Source organism: Macaca thibetana, chromosome Y (genome assembly GCF_024542745.1).
Source record: "Macaca thibetana thibetana isolate TM-01 chromosome Y, ASM2454274v1, whole genome shotgun sequence".
NCBI lineage: Eukaryota > Metazoa > Chordata > Mammalia > Primates > Cercopithecidae > Macaca > Macaca thibetana.
Window position 1 is genome coordinate 8,710,913 of NC_065599.1, and position 20,023 is coordinate 8,730,935.

General features: G+C 35.6%; 1 protein-coding gene across 19 annotated transcripts in view; it reads left to right on the forward strand.

Moving 5' to 3' along the window:
• The window catches only part of UTY (ubiquitously transcribed tetratricopeptide repeat containing, Y-linked), a 225,293-nt gene that overhangs the window by 103,308 nt on the left and 101,962 nt on the right, over positions 1 to 20,023 (forward strand). For all 19 annotated transcript variants that reach the window (XM_050777813.1, XM_050777819.1, XM_050777822.1 and 16 more), the window contains exons 9-10: positions 11,914 to 12,007; positions 14,920 to 15,046. In XM_050777813.1, the coding sequence (XP_050633770.1) occupies positions 11,914 to 12,007; positions 14,920 to 15,046 (221 nt within the window). The remainder of the gene's footprint in view (positions 1 to 11,913; positions 12,008 to 14,919; positions 15,047 to 20,023) is intronic.

A 20,023-nucleotide genomic window follows, 5' to 3' on the forward strand; every position in this document is an offset into this window, starting at 1 on the left:
TTCAGAACTGACAGCCCTGAACAGAGATTTACCCACATACTTATTAACAGCATACCAGTCATTAGCATTGTTTCTATAGATATTAAATTAACTAAAAGTATCCCTTAAGGGAAATGAAGTGATGGGCCAAATTAATTGCAGCAGGAACACGCACTTAAGATACAGATTGCTCATGCTTTTGTTTGTGACTTAAGAATGCCTTTAAGCAGTTTCTACCCTGGGCGGGCCAGATGTTCCTTGCCCTCATTCCCATAAACCCACAATCTTCCAGCTTGGGCGTTAGGGCGATTATGGACATATCACAGTGTTGCAAAGATTTTGTTTATGGCCAGTTTTGGGGCCAGTTTATGGCCAGACTTTGGGGGGCTTGCTCCCAACAGTTTAGGATTATAAAATTAGTTTCAGCATGGCATTCCAGAGACATGTAGAAATTTCAGTTACTTACAAAAGTTGAAAGAGGCCTGGAACCAGATGCTAACTTCAGATACTATGGAAACTTAATTACTTCTCAATTCCCAGATAAGGAGTTTTGCCTCCAGATGACCTCTTTTGATAGTCATCAGGTGGTCTTTGCTCCCTTCTAAAGTCCTCACATAAGGAATTCTTGCCTGTTTGATGGTCACCAGGTATGTTCACTCCTGGTATCTTTTTCATGTGTGATCTCTATTCCTTTAGCTTGTATTCAGCTAACATTATATATAGATTTCTTTGCACAGCAGGAGTAAAATATAGTAAGTGAAAAAGAGAGAGTGAAAAGAATGGAAAGGAAAAGAAACCTCTGAAACATTTTCCCCTTTGTAAATTGTCTTTTTGGTGTGGAACAACTCCAATACCTAAGTAAGCTTACAAATCTTAGTTTTCCTCCTTGTCCTGAGTAATCACATAGAAGTGAAATCAGATAAAGGTGAATTCTTTTGGTTTTCATCGAGCAAGCATGAATCTTTTTCTGGACATGAGTGTGGTATCCCAGTAGACACTGACACTTTTGAATGTCCTAATTTCCCAAAGAATCTTTCTCTCCAACTTTTCCTGTCAGGCTCTGCTCTCGGTGCTATATTTTATGACTACTATAAATCCTTAATGTTTTTGGATAGGGTTTGCTTGGTTTTTTTTGTTTTTTGTTTGTTTGTTTTTTGTTTTTAATGTTTTATGGAGGAATGAGTCCTTGGAGTTGTCTACTCTACCATTTTCTCTGGTATTAGTTCACTCCTGCATTGTCAGTGCTTTTTTTTTTTGGATAGAGTCTTGTTCTGTCACCCAGGCTCTAGTGTAGTGGCGTAATCTTGGCTCACTGCAAACTCCGCCTCCTGCATTCAAGTGATTCTCCCACCTCAGCCTCCCGAATAACTGGGATTACAGGCGCCTGCCACCATACCCAGCTAATTTTTGTATTTTTAGTAGAGATAGAGTTTCACCATGTTGGCCAGGCTGGTTTTGAACCCCTGACCTCAGATGATCCTCCTGCCGCAGCCTCCCAAAGTGCTGGGGATTACAGGCGTGAGGCACCACGCCCACCCACATTTTTGTCTTTAAAAATTATTAATATTAAGTCCGGGTGTGGTGGGGCGCCATGGCTCATGCTTGTAATCCCAGCAATTTGGGAGCACAAGGTGGGCAGAGTACTTGAGGCCAGGAGTTGAAGGATTAGCCTGGCCAACCAACATTACCAAACACCCCCGTCTCTACAAAAAATACAAAAAATTAACTCGGCCTGCTGGCACGCACCCGTAGTCCCAGTTGCTTGGGAGGCTGAGCCGTGAGACTTGCTTGAAAAAAAGAAATTTTTTTTTTTTTTTTTTTTTTGAGAGACACTCTGCTCTGTTTCCCAGGCTGAAGTGCAATGGTGTGATCTCAGCTCGCTGCCACCTCCACCTCCAAGGTTCAAGTGATTCTCCTGACTCACTATATGTAGTCCCAGCTGGGACTACAGGTGTGTGACACCACACCTAGCTAACTTTTGTACTCTTAGTAGAGACGGTTTAGCCATGTTGGCCAGGCTGATCTCAAACTCCTGACCTCAAATGATCCATCTGCCATGGCATTTCAAAGTGCTGGGATTATAGGCATGAGCCACGCACCTGCCCAAAAATTATTACCATATTATTTTCCATTTTTCTGTTTTCATACTTTCATTGCTTGTTAAATTTGAAACTCATTGTCTGTAAATGGCATATAGTGAGTTTTGTGGGGGTTTTTTTAACCCATGGTTGTCTTTACATACTGCATCGAGGAAAATTATTGACCTGTTTGGGATTATGTGATTTGTTTTTTAAAATTTCATATTGAAATATCAGTTGGATGTTTGAAAATATCTATAGCGGCAGGGCGCGGTGGCTCAAGCCTGTAATCCCAGCACTTTGGGAGGCCGAGTCGGGCGGATCACGAGGTCAGGAGATCGAGAACATCCTGGCTAACACGGTGAAACCCCGTCTCTACTAAAAATACAAAAAACTAGCCGGGCGAGGTGGCGGGCGCCTGTAGTCCCAGCTACTCGGGAGGCAGAGGCAGGAGAATGGCGTAAACCCGGGGGGCGGAGCTTGCAGTGAGCTGAGATCGGGCCACTGCACTCCAGCCTGGGCGACAGAGCGAGACTCCGTCTCAAAAAAAAAAAAAAATCTATATAATTTTCTTTAATTTTTCTGGTTATTTACAGTATGCACATGTGACTTCTAGTGTCGACATTTCGCTACTTCCGTTGAAATGTGGCCACATCCCTTATATCCATTTCCTTGCCTTTTTACCTTCCCGACTTTAAAAATAATTTTATGTTATATCAGATACTTTTTAAAAAATAACCAAGCATAGTTTTGTAAACTTGTATGTTGAAATCTTATTTTGAGTACATGTATCTGCTCTTTTTTTTTTTTTTCTTTCAGATTCTCTAAGGTTCCTTTTACCATTTCTTTTTGAAGAACTCTGATTTTCATCATACTTTTTGTGGTAGGTTGGCTACCAACAAATTTCTTTATCTGAGAATGTATTTATTTTTCTTTGTTCCTGACATATATTTTTACCAGATATAATTTATGTTGAAAAATCTTTTCTTCCAGTAGTTGACTAATACGTGATTTCCTCTCTCGTTTGTGGTTTCAGGTGGGAAATTCATATTTGCCATGGATATTTTTGGATTTATCCCATGGAGATTTGCTCAGCCTTTTTTTTTTTTTTTTTAAATTTTTTTTTTTTGAGATAGAGTCACCCCCTTGTCACCCAGGCTGGAGTACAGTGGCTCAATCTCAGCTCACTGCAACCTCCATCTCCCCGGTTCTAGCAGTTCTCCTGCCTTAGCCTCCTGAGTAGCTGAGATTGCAGGCGCCCGCCACCACACCTGGCTGATTTTTGTATTTTTAGCAGAGACAGGGTTTCACCATCTTGTCCAACTGGTCTCCAACTCCTGACCTCATGTGATCCACCCACCTCAGCCTCCCAAAGTGCTGGGATTAGTGGCGTAAGCCACCACATCCAGCCTGTTCAGCCTTTTGAATAGGTTTATGTCTTTGGTCAATTTGTGACATTTAGCCATAATTTTGTCATTTACTCTTTTTGTCACATGTGCTTCATATTCATGAATGCTTATGTTGTAAATGCTTGCTATTTTATTATTGGTCCATAGGTCCTCACTTTATGTATATATTTAATCTGATTTTGTTGTTGTTGTGCAAATGTAAATTCTGTTGCCAAGTCCTCAGGTTCATTGTAACATTATGTTCTCTTCATTTCTGCTGTGCTACTGAGCTGTTCATTGAGTTTTGTTGTAGCATTATTAAATTTTGTAATTCAATTTATTATGTTTTAAACTTGTATTTCTTTACTGAGATCTTTATCGTTTTGATTTGTTTCAAGGGAATTTGAAGTGATTATTGAAGCATTTTTGTGATGTAGATTCTGCCTTTACTCTTCCAGACTGTAGTTCTAAAGAAAAAAAAAATTCCTTTGTAAGATACTGGTGGTTCTCTATTATTCTCTTTGTTTATTTAGTATTCCTTCAGGTTCTCACTCTAATGGTGCTGTTTCACTGGAAGAGGATGCTTTCCACAGCCAGGCTGACTGGTGCCTCTTTGTGTGGGGGAAGGTAGTCTCAGCATTATGCGGATGAAAGGGCACTCAGAAAAGGACTTTTGAATATGCCATTTATTAAAAATGGATCCACTAGGTTATATCACTTTTTTGGGTGCTCTACTGTTTCGTATTTTCAGTGATGGGAATGAGCCTGCTCAGCCTGTTCTTTTAGGTGGGACATGCTAATACTGTTATTATGTTGGTCTAGACCCAGAGTGCCTAGCTAGTTTACACTTCTAATTCTGGTTTTCTAAATTGTCTTTTGATTGTGTCTCAATTGACTTCCAGGGCTTGTCTAGTCAACTAATTTTGACAGTGTTCTCTGTGATACAGTGGTAATAGGATTGTGCTTCAAAAAAATGGTAATGAACAGTTGGACATTTATGCAGAAAAAAATGTGGATCTCTACCTCACACTGTACACAAAATGGAATTCAAAATAGATCACAAGGGTACAAATATATAAGAACTTCTCTTTATTGTTAGTTTTTAGATATAACACTTTGTACTATCTTTGCGGAAAAAATACTTATATTTGATAATTAGCATTAAAATTTTTTGATCTCAGGAACATAACTATTAAAAGATTGAAAAGATGAGCCATAGAGTGGGAGAAAATATGTAAAACTCACGTATTAGCCGGGCGCGGTGGCTCAAGCCTGTAATCCCAGCACTTTGGGAGGCCGAGACGGGCGGATCACGAGGTCAGGAGATCGAGACCATCCTGGCTAACCTGGTGAAACCCCGTCTCTACTAAAAAAAAATACAAAAAACTAGCCGGGCGAGGTGGCGGGCGCCTGTAGTCCCAGTCACTCTGGAGGCTGAGGCAGGAGAATGGCGGGAACCCGGGAGGCGGAGCTTGCAGTGAGCTGAGATCCGGTCACTGCACTCCAGCCTGGGCAACAGAGCGAGACTCCGTCTCAAAAAAAAAAAACCTCACGTATTAAATAAAGGGCTTTATAGATTGATACAAGAAACTTGTAAAACCTAACTAATAGTAGTAATAATAAGAAAATATTTAAAATGTTGAGAATATATGAAGAGACACATTTTGAAGAAGATACTCAGATTGCACGTAAACGTGAAAAGATGTTAGTAGGTAAATTCATACTAAAACAAAAAATGTTAGTATTATTAGTGTACAATTGTTAGAAAGTCTAAAATTTTAAGAGCCTAACTATTATGTCTGGCAAGTTATATAGTAACATAAATTAATAATCCATTGCTTTTGGTAACGCAAATTGAAACAGCCATTTTGAAAGACAGTTTATTGTAATACTGAATACAGACCTTACATATTACTCAAGTCCTTCTGCACATTTTCCGAACTGACTTGAAAGTCTTATTTCCTAACAAAAATCTGCGTGTGAATGTTTATAATAATTTCATTCCTACCTGCTGCATAATGGAAACTACCAAGATACATTTCACTAGGTGAGTGTGTAAAACTGTGCTAATACACACTATTTAATATTGCTAAATATTGCAAAGGAATGAACTATGAATTCATGTACCAACAAAGATGAATCTTAACTACACATTGTTAAAGAAGCCATTACAGTAAAAAAGACTCTGTACTTTGTTAATCTATTTATTTGGCATTTTGTAAAAACTGTAAGTATAATAATGAGATCAGAGGTTTTCAGGGAGATTAGAGAGGGGCAATAATTAGATGAAGCCCCCACGTTATGTTAGAATCATCAAATCATTTTGCATGCTGCTGTATTGTTAGATATATGACATTATCTTGGATACATTAGGTTACTTATTTAAGGCAAGCATCTAACTTTAGAGCCTAAAGAATGAACCTTAAATGTATATAAAATTTTTAAAAAATTGTAAGGTCAGGAAATTCCAGAAAGGAACATAGACTATATCCAAATAAATTTTGTCATAAATGTATCACATGATCTCTTTGAAAAGGGTAATGGGAGAAATCTGCTGATCTTTGGAAATGAAACTACATTTAAACAAAATAAAACAATCTTGTGCCTAAGAATTGTGCTGTTAGTGGGAAAGGTGTTTGTTATGGACATGAATTTTAGAAATTCAAAAACTATAACATACTGGAATTATACAAATAAATAAGACAATGAAATAAGAAATAGAAAATAATAGAAAAATAGAAGAGGAGAAAAAGAAATGAGAAGATAAAATAGGAAAATAAGAAATTCTGGAAATAAGAAAACAAATGGTGTTCTTGGGAGCCGTTTATTCCCTGTTGAGGTAGGAGTCTACAAATAGGCCACTGGGGGATACTAGAATGAACTATGGGAAATGGATTATATCTGGTGATATCAGTATGAACTCATGTTTGGATTAAGGTATTTTTATATCAATAACTTATGTGTAAATATACCTATAGATATGTGTCTATATGGAAATTAACTATCATGTATATGTATAAACCTATATATCCTTGTTCTGTCAGCCAAGATGAACTGAAGCAGTGATGAACAGTACAGCAAGCACACCTCCTGCCCTTTGTTGCTAGTACTGTTTTCTAGTAAAAGGAACTAGTGCTCCTTGGAGAAATCACTGATTCTAGGACTGGTGTGTAAGATGAGTCTTAAGTGCTATTAACTCAAGAATTGCTTGGGGATGTGGAGTGGAGGCACCATGTCATTTGGATGAAGGTGTATTTTTAAATGTTTATGGTTGTTCTTCTTTATTTTAATATTTTCAGTGGATGTATTTTTGTGGCTTAAAATAAATATAAAAAGCTAAAACAAAAGTCTTACTGTTTCCTCTGTCATTATAGTTCCCAAACCGCTTTGCTAAGGACAACACTTTTATGTACTAATTTCTCTAAAAATTTTCAGAATTTAGGGTATGAGTATATAAGAACATATTTTGTTTTGTTTTGTTTTAAAGACTGAGTGAAATAAGCTGGGCTGGGCGCAGTGACTCACGCCTGTAATCCCAGCACTTTGGGAGGCTGAGGCAGGCGGATCATGAAGTCAAGAGATCAAGACCATTGTGGCCAACATGGTGAATCCCCATCTCTACTAAAAATACAAAAATTAGCTGGGTGTAGTGGCATGAGCCTTTAATTCTAGCTACCCAGGAGGCTGAGGCAGGAGAATCTCTTGAACCCAGGAGGCAGAGGTTGCAATGAGCTGAGATTGCGCCACTGTACTCCAGCCTGGGCGACAGAGCTAAAAAAAAAAAGCCAGGCAGAAAAGGATAAATGCTATGATCTACCTGTATGAGATATCCAGAATAGACCAATTTAAAGATCTAAAGTTAAGGTTACCAGAGGCTGCAGTCAGAAAAGAATAGGGAGTTAATAAAGTGACAGATTTTGTATTGCGAGTGGTGAAAAGGCTTTGGAAATAGTAATCATGGTTACACAACACTGTGAATGTACTTAAATGCTACACTTAAAAATAATGTGCTTTCAGAGGCTGAAGCAAGAGGATTGCTTGAGGCCAAGAGTTCGAGACCAGCCTTGGCTCATATCTATATATAGGTTTATATATAAACCTTTTCGTAAGGCAACATACTATACTGACTGTTTCTTGTTTTTTGTTTGTTGGTTTGTTTTATAACTAGTGAAATAAACATCCCCTGACATTTACTATTTTTTTCTTCTTTTATCTTTAAGACTATAGGCATATGCTACCATGCCTATCTAGTTTTTAGAATTTTTTTGTAAAGATGGGGTCTTGTTATGTGGCATATGCAGGTCTCAAACTCCTAGCCTAAAGAAATCCTCTTGCCTCAGACTCCTAAGCCAATTTTATGTGCTTTTAAGTGTGCCATTTGATAGCATTAAGTTCATTCACAGTATTGTGTAACCATTGCCACAGTTTGTTTCCGTAACTTTTTTTATCATTCATAATACAAAAGCCGTACTTACTAAGTCCTCATTTTCTTCTGACTTCTGCCCGTGGTATCCTTTGCTTTATGTCTTTGAATTGGTCTCTGTCAGGATACATCACACAGATGGATCATAGAGTATTTATCTTTTTGTGTCTTGCTTATTTTACTTAACTTTGAATCTTCAGGGTTCATTAACATTTTCAGAACTTCATTATTTTTTGTGCCTGAACAATATTTTGTTATACTCATTCATATCTATATTTTTGCTTATCCATTCATCTGTAGATGAACAGCTGGGTTATTTCCATATTTTGGCAGTTGTGAATAATACCACTATACAGAGCAGTGTACAAGTATTTACCTGAGTCTTTGTTTTCATTTGGGTATGTATCTAGTGAAATTGCTGAGAAATATAATTTTGTTTAGTATTTTAAGGAACCACCAAGCTGTTTTGCACAGTAGTTGTACCATTCTTAATGGCAGTACACAAAGGTTCAAATTTCTCCACATCCTTCATCCCGGTAGTTGTGAAGTGGTATTTCATTATTGTTTGATTTAGAGTACCCTTAGTAACTAATGGTTTTGAGCATTCTTTCATGTGCTTATTGGCCACATGTATAGCTTCTTGGAGAAATGTCTATTCAAATCCTTTGCCCTTTTTTGAATTGGTTGTGAGGCGTTTGGTTGTCAAATTGTAGGAGTTCTTCATATATACTGAATGTTAATCCTATTGCCAGATACATGATTAGCATATATTTTCTCCGACTTTGTGGTTTTCACTATTTTGATAGTGTCCTTTGATGCACAGAAGTTTTAATTTTGGAGAAGTCTAGTTTCTCTTTGTTACCTGTGCTTTTAGTGTCATGTTTAAGAAATCACTGTGAAATCCAACATGTGAAGACATCATGCAATTTTTTTTAAGAGTTGTATGATTCAAGGGGCTTTGATTCATTTTCAGTTAATTTTTTATATGTAGTATAAAATAAGGACCCATTTTCATTATTTTCAAGGTAGATATTGAATTTTTCAACACCATTTGTTTAAAACACTATTTTCCATTGATGTGTTTTGGCATCTCTGGTGAAAATCAGTTTACCACCTGTATGGGCATTTTATTTCTCGGCTCTCTTTTATTGTTATGCCAATACCATATTGTTTCATTTACTATCATTTTTTAGTCAGTATGAACTTTGAATGTGCAAATTCTTCACTTTATTTTTTCAACAGTTATTTGGCTGTTTTTGGCCCTTTGCAATATGAATTTTAGGATGAGTTTTTCAGTTTCTGCAAATCAGTACGCAATTTTCATAGGGGTTGTTTTACATCCATAAACTGCTTTAGAAAGTGCTGTCATTGCAAAAGTATCAAGAATTTCCGTTCATGAATGCAGAATGTCTCCTGTTTGTGTCTTTAATTTCATTTAGCATTGTTTTGTAGTTTTCAATGTACAGATATTTCGCCTTTGATATATTTATTCCTTCAAAAAAAATTTCTTTTTAATCCTGTTAATAGAATTGTTTTCTTAATTTTCTTTTCAAATTGTTAGTTACTATTGCTAGTGTACAGTAATCCTTCTTATGCCCTATCACCCCACAAATTCTCCATCAGCTTACTTGTGGGAGACACATTTCAAGACTTTTCCTTAGGTTACCTGAAAACTCGAATAGTACTGGACACTATGAATCACGGTTTTCAAGCTGATAATCAAGATAGCTACTAAGTAAGAGACTTAACAGCATGTACAGGGTGGGTACATATATGTAATGCAAGTACACTGGAAAAAGTGACGACTTACGTTCCCAGTGGCATGAATATTGTGATATACCATAATGCTACCAAGAACAGCACACGGTTTAAAATTTATAAATTGTTCTATTTCTGGATTTTTTTTTATTATTATTTACTGTTTTTGGACTTCATTTGCACGTGGGTAACTGAAACCATGGAAAATGAAACGGCAGATAAGGAGGGACTAAAGTACAACTAATTTTTAAATGCTGATTTTGAATCTGGCAACTTTTCTCTGTGTGTGTGGTTTTTGTATATGTTTAAAATTTTTTTATATAGATCATGTCATCTCAGGAAAATGAGCTTATTTGCTTTTCTGACTTGGATGTGTTTTATTTCTTGTCTAATTGCTTAGCTAGAACTTTCATTACTAAGTTGAGTAGAAATGTGATTTTGGTTTCCTTTGTAGTTCTTGATATTAGGGGAAAAGCTGTCAGTCTTTCACTGACATGTTTGGGGGGGGGTTTCACATATGGCCTTTCTTGCATTGAAGAATCTCCCTTCCATTTATAATTTTCGAGGTTTGGGTTTTGTTTTGGGGACAGGTTTTCACTCTGTCGCTCGCTGAAGTGCAGTAACTCAACCTTGGTTCCCTGCAGCCTCCACCTCCCAGTTTCAAGCACTTCTCCTTCCTAACCCTCCTGAGTAGCTAAGATTACAGGATTACAGGTGTGTGACACTATGCCTGGCAAATTTTTGCACTTTTAGTAGAGATGGGGTTTCAACATGTTGGTCAGGCTAGTCTTGAACTCCTGGGCTCAAGAGATCCACCCACCTCGACTTTGAAAAGTGCTGGGATGACAGCCATATGCCACCTCGCCAAGCCAATTTTTTTTTTTTTTTAATCATGAAAAAGTGATGTATGTTGTCATGCCCCTGCCCCCTCTCCTTTTTTACACTGAGATGGTTAGCCATTTTTAATTGTAATTTTTTGCCATTAAAATATTTTGAATGTTTCACTTTATATTTTATTTCCCTCTGATACTCTCCAGCGGTCTATAGTGCATTATTTGAAAATAAGTGTTTTTATTAATTTAAGTGCTTATAAATTTTACTTCATTTTTCATTACTTGTGACTTACTTTCACCTGTTTTTGGTCATTTTTTCTATATTTGCATCTGTGTGTGAGAGAGGGAGAAAGAGAGAGAAAAATAGCATTGTTTACCTCTCCACTTCTTTCTCTGTTTTGTTTACATTTATTTTCAGTCCCAGTTTACACAGCATTGAATAAGTTACATTGCTCTGCTAATTTGTTACAGTGATTAGTAACTCTTGAAATGGCACTCTATAGTTTTGTTATTTTATTTTTAAAATGTTAAAGCTGTTTAGGCAGCTGAGATTATAAGTACAAGTCACTTTCTTATTGCCTTGTTTAGCATGGTTTTGGTAATTATATCTCAGATTCAATATTAGTTTTATTTTAGTTTGTAGGAGTTGAGTTTAACTTTATAACTATAACAATAATAGGTTTTACTTGTGTTAGTACTTTTTGAGGTAGAGCTGTGCAAATGATTTTATTTAGAAAATTGCTTATAACTTTAAATATTACAAACATTGTTACTATATATCTATGGAAAATGTAATGTCTTTAAAATTATAAATATTTCTAAAGACTATTTTCCCAGATTGTGTATTTTAAATTTTGAATTTAAATTTTAAACACTTCTTGATTCTGTACTTTTTGCTAAGCGCAGTAGTTTGTAAAGAATAGCGGTACTTGATGTATTAACAAATTACTCTTCTCTTTGAAAGTATTTCTAGGCTAATATTGCATTTTCTGGTAGAATACTTCTGTGGCTTTATGAAAGTTAAATAATGTTAGAGGTTGCAATTTTTTTGTAGCAGTTGAGATAGACTTTTTAAAAAATGTAGTATTTTGGTTATGCCGTCTTATATTTAATGTTAGTTTTTTTGCTATGATCTGAAACATGGCTGGCCTGGGCAAAATAAATATTAAGTTAAAATATTAGCACTTTTTACTTTCTGGGTTTTTTTTATGGTACTAGAAACTTCTTAAACATTATTAATATGTAGATATTCATGTGCTAGCTATTTTAATAATATTGTAATATTTTATTTTTTATTATCACATAATTTTTAATATTCATTATTACATATTGATTTATTATTTAAGTTACTTATAAGTTAAGAATGGCCATGTATATATTGCTAAAATCAAGAGTATTTTTATTTTAATATTTATCTATTTTTCTCTAAATATTCTTTTTCCTTTGCTCTTTAGAGGAAGTATCATTCTGCAAAGGAAGCATATGAACAACTTTTACAGACAGAAAACCTTCCTGCACAAGTAAAAGCAACTGTATTGCAACAGTTAGGTACATGAAAACTTAACTTTTGTTATACATTACATTAATTTGAAGAGATTTTCCTTTTGAGGTTCAATTTTTTTCCCTCTGCTCAGACATTTGTTTTCATTTAGAAATCTGTGGTTTAAGACTAAATGTGACATTTAATTATTATGTATTATTTTGAGGTAAAATTTTAAATAAATAATTCTATTACAGTAGTTCCCTGTTATACCAAGTTATATGTTCCATTATACTCTGGAAGCTGCAAATAGTTCCAAACCCTATGTTTTACTATGTTTTTCTAATCCTGTAGCTAAGATGACTACTAAGTGACTACTGAATGGGTAGCATAGACAGTGTGGATACATTGGACAGAGAGTAGAAGAAGATGTAGTAGTTTGAGTTTTCATCATGCTACCCAGAGTGGCATGCAATTTAAAACTTATGAATATTTTATTTCTGAGATTTTGCCATTAAGTATTTTTTGGCACTGGGAGACTGAAACCATAGAGAGCAAAAATGCAGGTAATGGGACTGCTGTATAAATGTTTTCTTCTATAAGTGTATTTTCATTATTGATAAACAGTATCAAGCACACTCCTTCTCACCATCTATATAAAGATTTTGCATAATGGTGGCCAGGTGCCTGTAATCCCAGCACTGTGGGGGTCCTGCATAGGCAGATCACTTAAGATCAGGAGTTTGAGACCAACCTGACCAACATGGTGAAACCCCCCTCTACTGAAAATACAAAAAGTAGCCAGGCGTGGTGGCGTGCATCTGTAATCTAAGCTACTTGCCGGGCTGAGGCAGAAGAATCACCTAAACCCAGGATGCAGGGGCTGCAGTGAGCCGAGATTGAGCCACTGCACTCCAGCCTGGGCAACAGACCGAGACTGTCTCAAAGCAAAACAAAACAAAATCCAAGGCCGGGCGCGGTGGCTCACGCCTGTAATCCCATCACTTCGGGAGACCAAAGCTGGCAGATCGCGAGGTCAGGAGATGGAGACTATCCTGGCTAACATGGTGAAACCCCATCTCTACTAAACAAATACGAAAAATTAGCCGGACATGGTTGCGGGCGCCTGTAGTCCCAGCCGCTAAGGAAGGCTGAGGCAGGAGAATGCCGTAAACCTGGGAGGGGGAGCTTGCCGTGAGCAGAGATATTGCCACTGCACTGCAGCGTGGGCGACAGAGCGAGGCTCAGTTCCCCCCCCCAAAAAAAGAGAGAGAGAGTGCTTAGTGCAGCTAGTATTGGATTCTGGACATTATCCGTTACTGCTTGACCACAGGATGAGTTTTGAGTTTTTCTGTGTGCTTAGCACTTTATGAAGTAAATTAAATCAAGATTATCACACAGCTGGTAAGCGGATACTACGCTTGCTTTGTAGTTGTATTGATATATGATCAATGGGGACATTTCATCTAAAATTATATGTAACATCTTACTGGATTTTCTTTTCAAAAATCTGTTACATTCTCATATTGAAGATAAGGTAATCTAGTGTTTGAAAGTAATATAAGATAATATGTTATCATTTAGAATATAGCAAGCCCCCTCCCCAGTAATTAATTTCGTTGCTTATCTATCTTGATTATATTTGCTATTTGGGTTAATATTTGTTGGTAGTCCTTCAGTACAGTTATTTTTTGTTTTTGGTCTAAGCAAATAAAATCCTAATTTTTATTCAAGCTGGTTGTAATATACATTTTTTAATAATGTCACTATTTTATCCACAGTTTCAAAAGCAGTTAAGCAAAGTGTTGTTTAGATGTTTTTGCAAAGCTAATTTTATACACTTGAGTTAAGTCACAGCTGATAGACCTTTTAATTTGACTTGAGCATTCAGCATATATTACCTATTAGTTTTCAATTGTTTATGTAGCTGTAGTTCATAATCTATTTATTAAACAAAAATCTCTGGTACACACTCTGTACCACTCTTATGGCTCTTTGAACCTACTTTCCGTTTTGCTTTTTCCATATAGCCTGGAAGTTTTGTTGTGATTGTTTATCTAATGCTGTGACGTTTATAATATTATTGTAAATAAACAATGTCAATAATGTATGAAGCCTTTTGTAAGTTGTTTAAAGTGTTATTAAATTAATTATATATTATTTTGAGATGTTATGAAAGTTTATATTTTAGGTAAAAGTTGAAAGCAGCTATTAAAAAGAATATAAATAGGCCAGGTGTGGTGGCTCATGCCTGTAATCCCAGTACGTTGTTGGGAGGCTGAAGTGGTCAGATCACTTGAGGCCAGGAGTTTACGACCAGCCTACCCAACATGGTGAAATGCTGTCTCTACTAAAACTACAACAATTAGCCAGGCATAGTGTCCCATGCCTGTAATGCTGACTACTTGAGGGGCTGAGGCAGAAAAATCTCTTGAACCTGGAATGCAGAGGTATCAGTGAGCCGAGGTTGTGCCACTGCACTCCATCCTGGGTGACAGAGCAAGACTCCATCTCAACAACAGCAGAAAGAATGTAAATGGATTATCTCTGATTACATAAGCATTTTTTTATTCTTTGGATGTAAGCATGGGGTTGAAAGTTGTTTTTAAAATTCTCTCACTGCATGGTAACCTTTAAAGGATAGTAAATTTATCAATTTTATGCTTATAATTTATAACTTGCATTTTTTTCCAAATTAAATTTACAAAAGAGAATTTGATTTGTCATCTCTATGTCAAGCCAGTTCCTAAAATCATTTAGTTTTCTGTATGTGCTTTAAGATCCCTTTTTAGCTTTGATTGTATCGTTTTGTGTGAAATAGACTTCCCTACACTTTGTTTGCTAGTTTCAAATTTTGGAAAAATGTGATCTATGTTAAATGAATAAATTACTGAAAAAGTAATTTGCTGTTTCCCCCATGATTTTCTTGAAACTGAAGAAGTAGAATGATGGGTAAATGCTTATACCTTTTTAATTATAGGTTGGATGCATCATAATATGGATATAGTAGGAGACAAAGCCTCAAAGGAAAGCTATGCTATTCAGTATCTCCAAAAGTCACTGGAGGCAGATCCTAATTCTGGCCAATCTTGGTATTTTCTTGGAAGGTGAGATGAGATACTTGTGCTATCTAGAGTTTATTTGTAATGTAAAATCATTTGTAGATTTTGTAAAATGTAATCTGGGAAGTGACATTTTAAAAATAAATTCCCAATTAGTCTTTCAGTTGCCTGTGTAGCTGTAGTTATTAATCTAATTATTAAACAAAATCTATGGTACCCACTCTGTACCACTCCTACAGCTCTTTGAACCTACGTTATATTTTGCATTTTCAGTATTACCTTGAAGTTTTGCTGTGGTTATTTACTGCTGTTATAATCATAATTTAATTAAAATTAAAATATAATTACATTTTTATTAAAATATAATTAATATTTAAAAATCATTAAAATATCCCCCTAGTTAAAATAATTATATTTTCTATTTTACATTAAAATATAATTATGTTGTATACTTATAAAAATATAATTATATTTATTGGATATAATATTTCATGTGAAACTATATTTTTTCATTTTAGAGAAAAGGAAAATTGAAAGTTCCTAGCAGATAAAAAATAGATAGCTTTAAATTTAGTTGCTCTTATCGAGGTACTCTTCTTTTACTTAATAGATTTTGTTTTCATATTTTTTTTTCTTTTTTTTTTTTTTTTTTTTTTTTGAGACATAGTCTCGCTCTCGCTCTGTTGCCCAGGGTGGAATGCAGTGGTGTGATCTCTGCTCACTGCAACCTCTGCCTTCCGGGCTTAAATGTTTCTTGTGCCTCAGCCTCCCGAGTAGCTAGGACTACAGGAGTGTGCCTCCATGCCTGGGTGATTTTTGTGTTTAGTAGAATTGTGGTGTCGTCATCACGTTTTCTTAATCTGAGTAGAGTTATTGCTAACTTTTAAAGGGTCTTAAAGAGTACCATCACATAATAATCACTAATAGTTTTTCAATTTAGTATTTAAATTGTATTTCCTCTGATATCTAGTATTTTAAAAAATATTCAACAAAACCCCAAATTTTATCTGTCAGTCATCAGTAGAAATTTGCTGTTTATAATCTTGGCTGGTGATTTTGTATATTAATAGGGAAATATTTTTATTAATCATAGTCCTCAGATTACAGTGCTAGTGGAAATTCTAGAGGAAATGTGTAAGTTATTATTGTTTGTTATGGTAGGAACATAAAAATTTTTGGTAACCCAGACATTTTTTTCCTCCCTATTTTTCTTGACCACAGGATGAGTTTTGAGTTTTTCTGTGTGCTTAGCACTTTATGAAGTAAATTAAATCAGACACATAAATATTAATTGACGTCTCAATTTTTACTTAACTATTGAGAGGATTCGATTATAACTGTCAGGCATCTTTTCAAAACAATGTTGTATCTTAATTTAATTGCCCTAATTTGTTTCAGTGGTAAATTTTAGTTTTGTTTATACATAGGGTAGCTTATTTTGTGTAACTTTGACATGCAGTCGCATTCAAATTTAGTTTTTCTGTTAACTTTAGTTGTGTACAGTGTTTCTTTTTTTTTGAAAGTTAGGAAAGCATTTATATTAAAGGGAGATTATTTTTAGGATTATTCCTTATTTAAAATATTGGTCATCTGTTAATGATAAATAATAAAAATGAAGGTAATGCTTTGTGGTAGAGTTTTCATAATAATTTGACCTTGCATTGCTTGTAATACAAAACTTGAGAGTTCCAAACTTTGACTTGATCCACCATTCAAGTTCAGGAGAAGCAGAATCTGTTTTGTATCTGCATTGCACAACAAAGTGTTTTGAGCAAACTGGCTTTATTATTCAATGGAATAGTTCTAGTACTAAATAGAGCAAGTGAACTAACTAAGTAGCGTTTAGGCTTAGAGCTAGCACTCTTACGTACTGTTAGCTTTTGCACAGTGTATGCGTTAATACAGTAACATTAAAAGAGGTTAATTACCAAAAGGGGCAGGTGTAAACTTTGGTCTATGGCATTTTTATTATATTTGAGCAATTCTTTTTACCATAAATAGGAAGACTATGAACCAGGACATTTTTTTGCTTTTTTTTTCCCAAGAATAAGATACGTTGCATGTTTTGTTGTAGTACCGAAATGTCTCATTATTGTAAAGGATGGTTGTAATTGTTTACTTCTTGTAGAATTTTATAAGATAATATATAATGAAAGATGCTTAAAATTACAGTCTCAGGCTCATGTCTGCAATCCCCACACTTTGGGAGGCCAAGGAGGCTGGATTGCTTGAATTCAGGAGTCAAATATCAGCCTGGGCAAAATGGTGAAACCCTGTCTCTACCCAAAATACCAAAATTAACTGGGTGTGGTGGTGCCCGCCTGTGGTCTCAGCTACTGGGAAGGCTGAGGTTGAGAGGATTGTTGGAGGATGCAGTGAGGTGTGATCTTGCCACTACACAACAGCCTGGGTGACAAAACGAGACCCTGTCTCAAAAAAATAAAATGAAGGCCAGGTGTAGTAGCTCACACCTGTCTGTAATCCATCACTTAGGGAGGCCAAGGCAGGTGGACCATGAGGTCAGGAGTTGGAAACCATCCCAGCCAACGTGGTGAAACCCTGTCTCTACTAAAAATACAAAAATTAGCTGGGCATGGTGGTGCATGCCTATAGTCCCAGCTGCTTGGGAGGCTGAGGCAGGAGAATCACGTGAACCCGGGAGGCGGAGGTGACGGTGACCTGAGATTGTGCCATTGCACTCCAGCCTGGGTGACAGAGTAAGACCCTGTCTCAAAAAAATGAAATAAAATTAGTTTCAGTAATACACTTTTATATCTCTATAAGGAAAGTAGTATTCACGAAGGTCTTTCCCTGAGTCATATGAATGTAAGGCATTTGGGTGTGGTTTGGTTTTAACCTTTTTAGCTAAAATTTTCAAACATTACAGAATACTTTCTGACTTCTCAGATGAAGGTAATTAACCTGCTTTGGTTTCATGGAAATTTTTTTCTCTGCTTTTACTTTTTTCAGTCTCATCTACTGCCTTCTGATTTAACACTTCTAATGTAATTTGTGCTGAAAAAATGGTTTGCTAAAAGTTATTCTTAAAAAGTTATTAAAGCTCTGCATAAGGACATTGGGTGTTAGTAAGACACATAGGCATCTGATAATTTGTCATTATTTAGGGCTGTGTTGAATATTGATACAGCTTTTCAATTGGAATGTACATATCAAAGTGAAATGGGGATGCAGTATTACATTTTTACGTAATGACACTGGTTATTGCCTCAGTTAAAATGTCTCCTGGAGTCACAGAACTGTGTAATGTTAAATTTGGAAGAGATTAGGGGAGTGAACCTTTGTTCACTCTCATTTTATGGATGGTAGGAAGTAAGTCCAGAGGAATAAAATGTTTTCCTCAAGGTGCCATGTAATTATTATCAGAGAAAGAGTTGCCACTCAAATTTACCCTGTGCTTTTTGTATTACTCTAGATTACCACAGAGGAACCTAGACACATGCATTAGAGGGAAAGTATTTGGTGACTGGACTCAGATCTGTGTTTTGGTGCATTGGCTTTCTAGTTTTCACTTTTTGGAAATGGAATTGGAAAATGCTGGTCTGAGAAAATACTGCTATTTCTTTCAGCATTAGCAGATTTGTCTGATAATCTGAAATTGGTTTGAAGAAAATTTCTGTCTTTTCTATTAACATTCACTTTCTTTCTGGTGTCTGTTGCTGTTACCATTGTTATTAAGTATCTTCTTCATCTCACCACTCCCCTCCCCCACTGTAGTTTGTATGCATCCTCTAAATATCTCTGTTTCAGTTACTGGCATTTCTTGTATTTCCCAGCCCATTAATGACTCATTCTGTAGACATGTTTCTACACCTCCCTTATATGCATCTGTGTTCTTAAATCACTCCCCCATATGAGTAAATTCCAAATTAAAATCTCTGACTTTAAGTTAGCTTATAATTCAGTACCACGTCTGGTTCTTTTTACTGAGCATTACCAAAGTCCTCACATCACATCTAAATTGGCATTTTTAAAAACACTCTTCGTGGTGTTCTCTAGCAACTTTCCTGATTTGTGTATGTGTGTTTTCTTTTTTTCATTTTTAAGTGATACTGCCATTTTCCCATTGAACCAAGCTTAAAACAATTGCCCCCCGACCCCTATTCTGTAATCACATCATCACATCTTCATTAATCATTAGGTTTATTTTCCCCCATCTTTTTCTTTCTTGCCATTTCTATTTTTTCCCGTATAGTTCTTTACCAGTGTCTGTATATGGTTTTGTCTGCCCATATTTATTTTTATTTTAATCGTATTACTTGCCCTTTAAACTACATATCTCAAGTTGATAGCCTAGATTTAAAATTTTCCATTTGTAGGTTCAGTAATATTTGCACATATTTTCCAAATCTGTGTGAAATCCCTCTTCTCATGTTTTCTGTTTTTATCTGTGGTTCCCATCTGTTCGGGATACACAAATTAGAAGAGATTGAGAAATCAGCCTATAGTACCTGTACCACTAAAGATATTGAAGGATTTTTGCTGTTTTGTATCATCTAATGTCATAGTAAAGTGAAATTATACAGATGGTTTCTTGGTAACATATGCACACACATAGAATTCCTCCATCATAAAGAATATAAAGTTAAAAACTTTATGTGTAGAGAACTACATGTGGATAATCATTTTTACAAAAGATTTACTTTTTTCAACAAGTCACACAGTTAACGAAGAATGATAGTGTTCTGAGTGTTATTAAATGGAAGAGGAATATTAAATCCTAATATAAAAGTCATTATCAAAGATACTTTTTATATTTAACTCTATTCTTATGATGTAGGAAGCCCGAGGTCAAACTGTGTAAATAGAGAGCTTTATGTTTAACCCTCAATATTATAGTATTGAAGAAATCTCCAATAGTTTCAGAAGAGTTTATTAATATAACATGTACTGACTCTTTCAAGACAGTATTTAACATCTAGTTAACAATACAGATTAAAATAAATCATATAATGTATATCGATAATCATATATACACACATATACCTATGCTTGCCCATTATT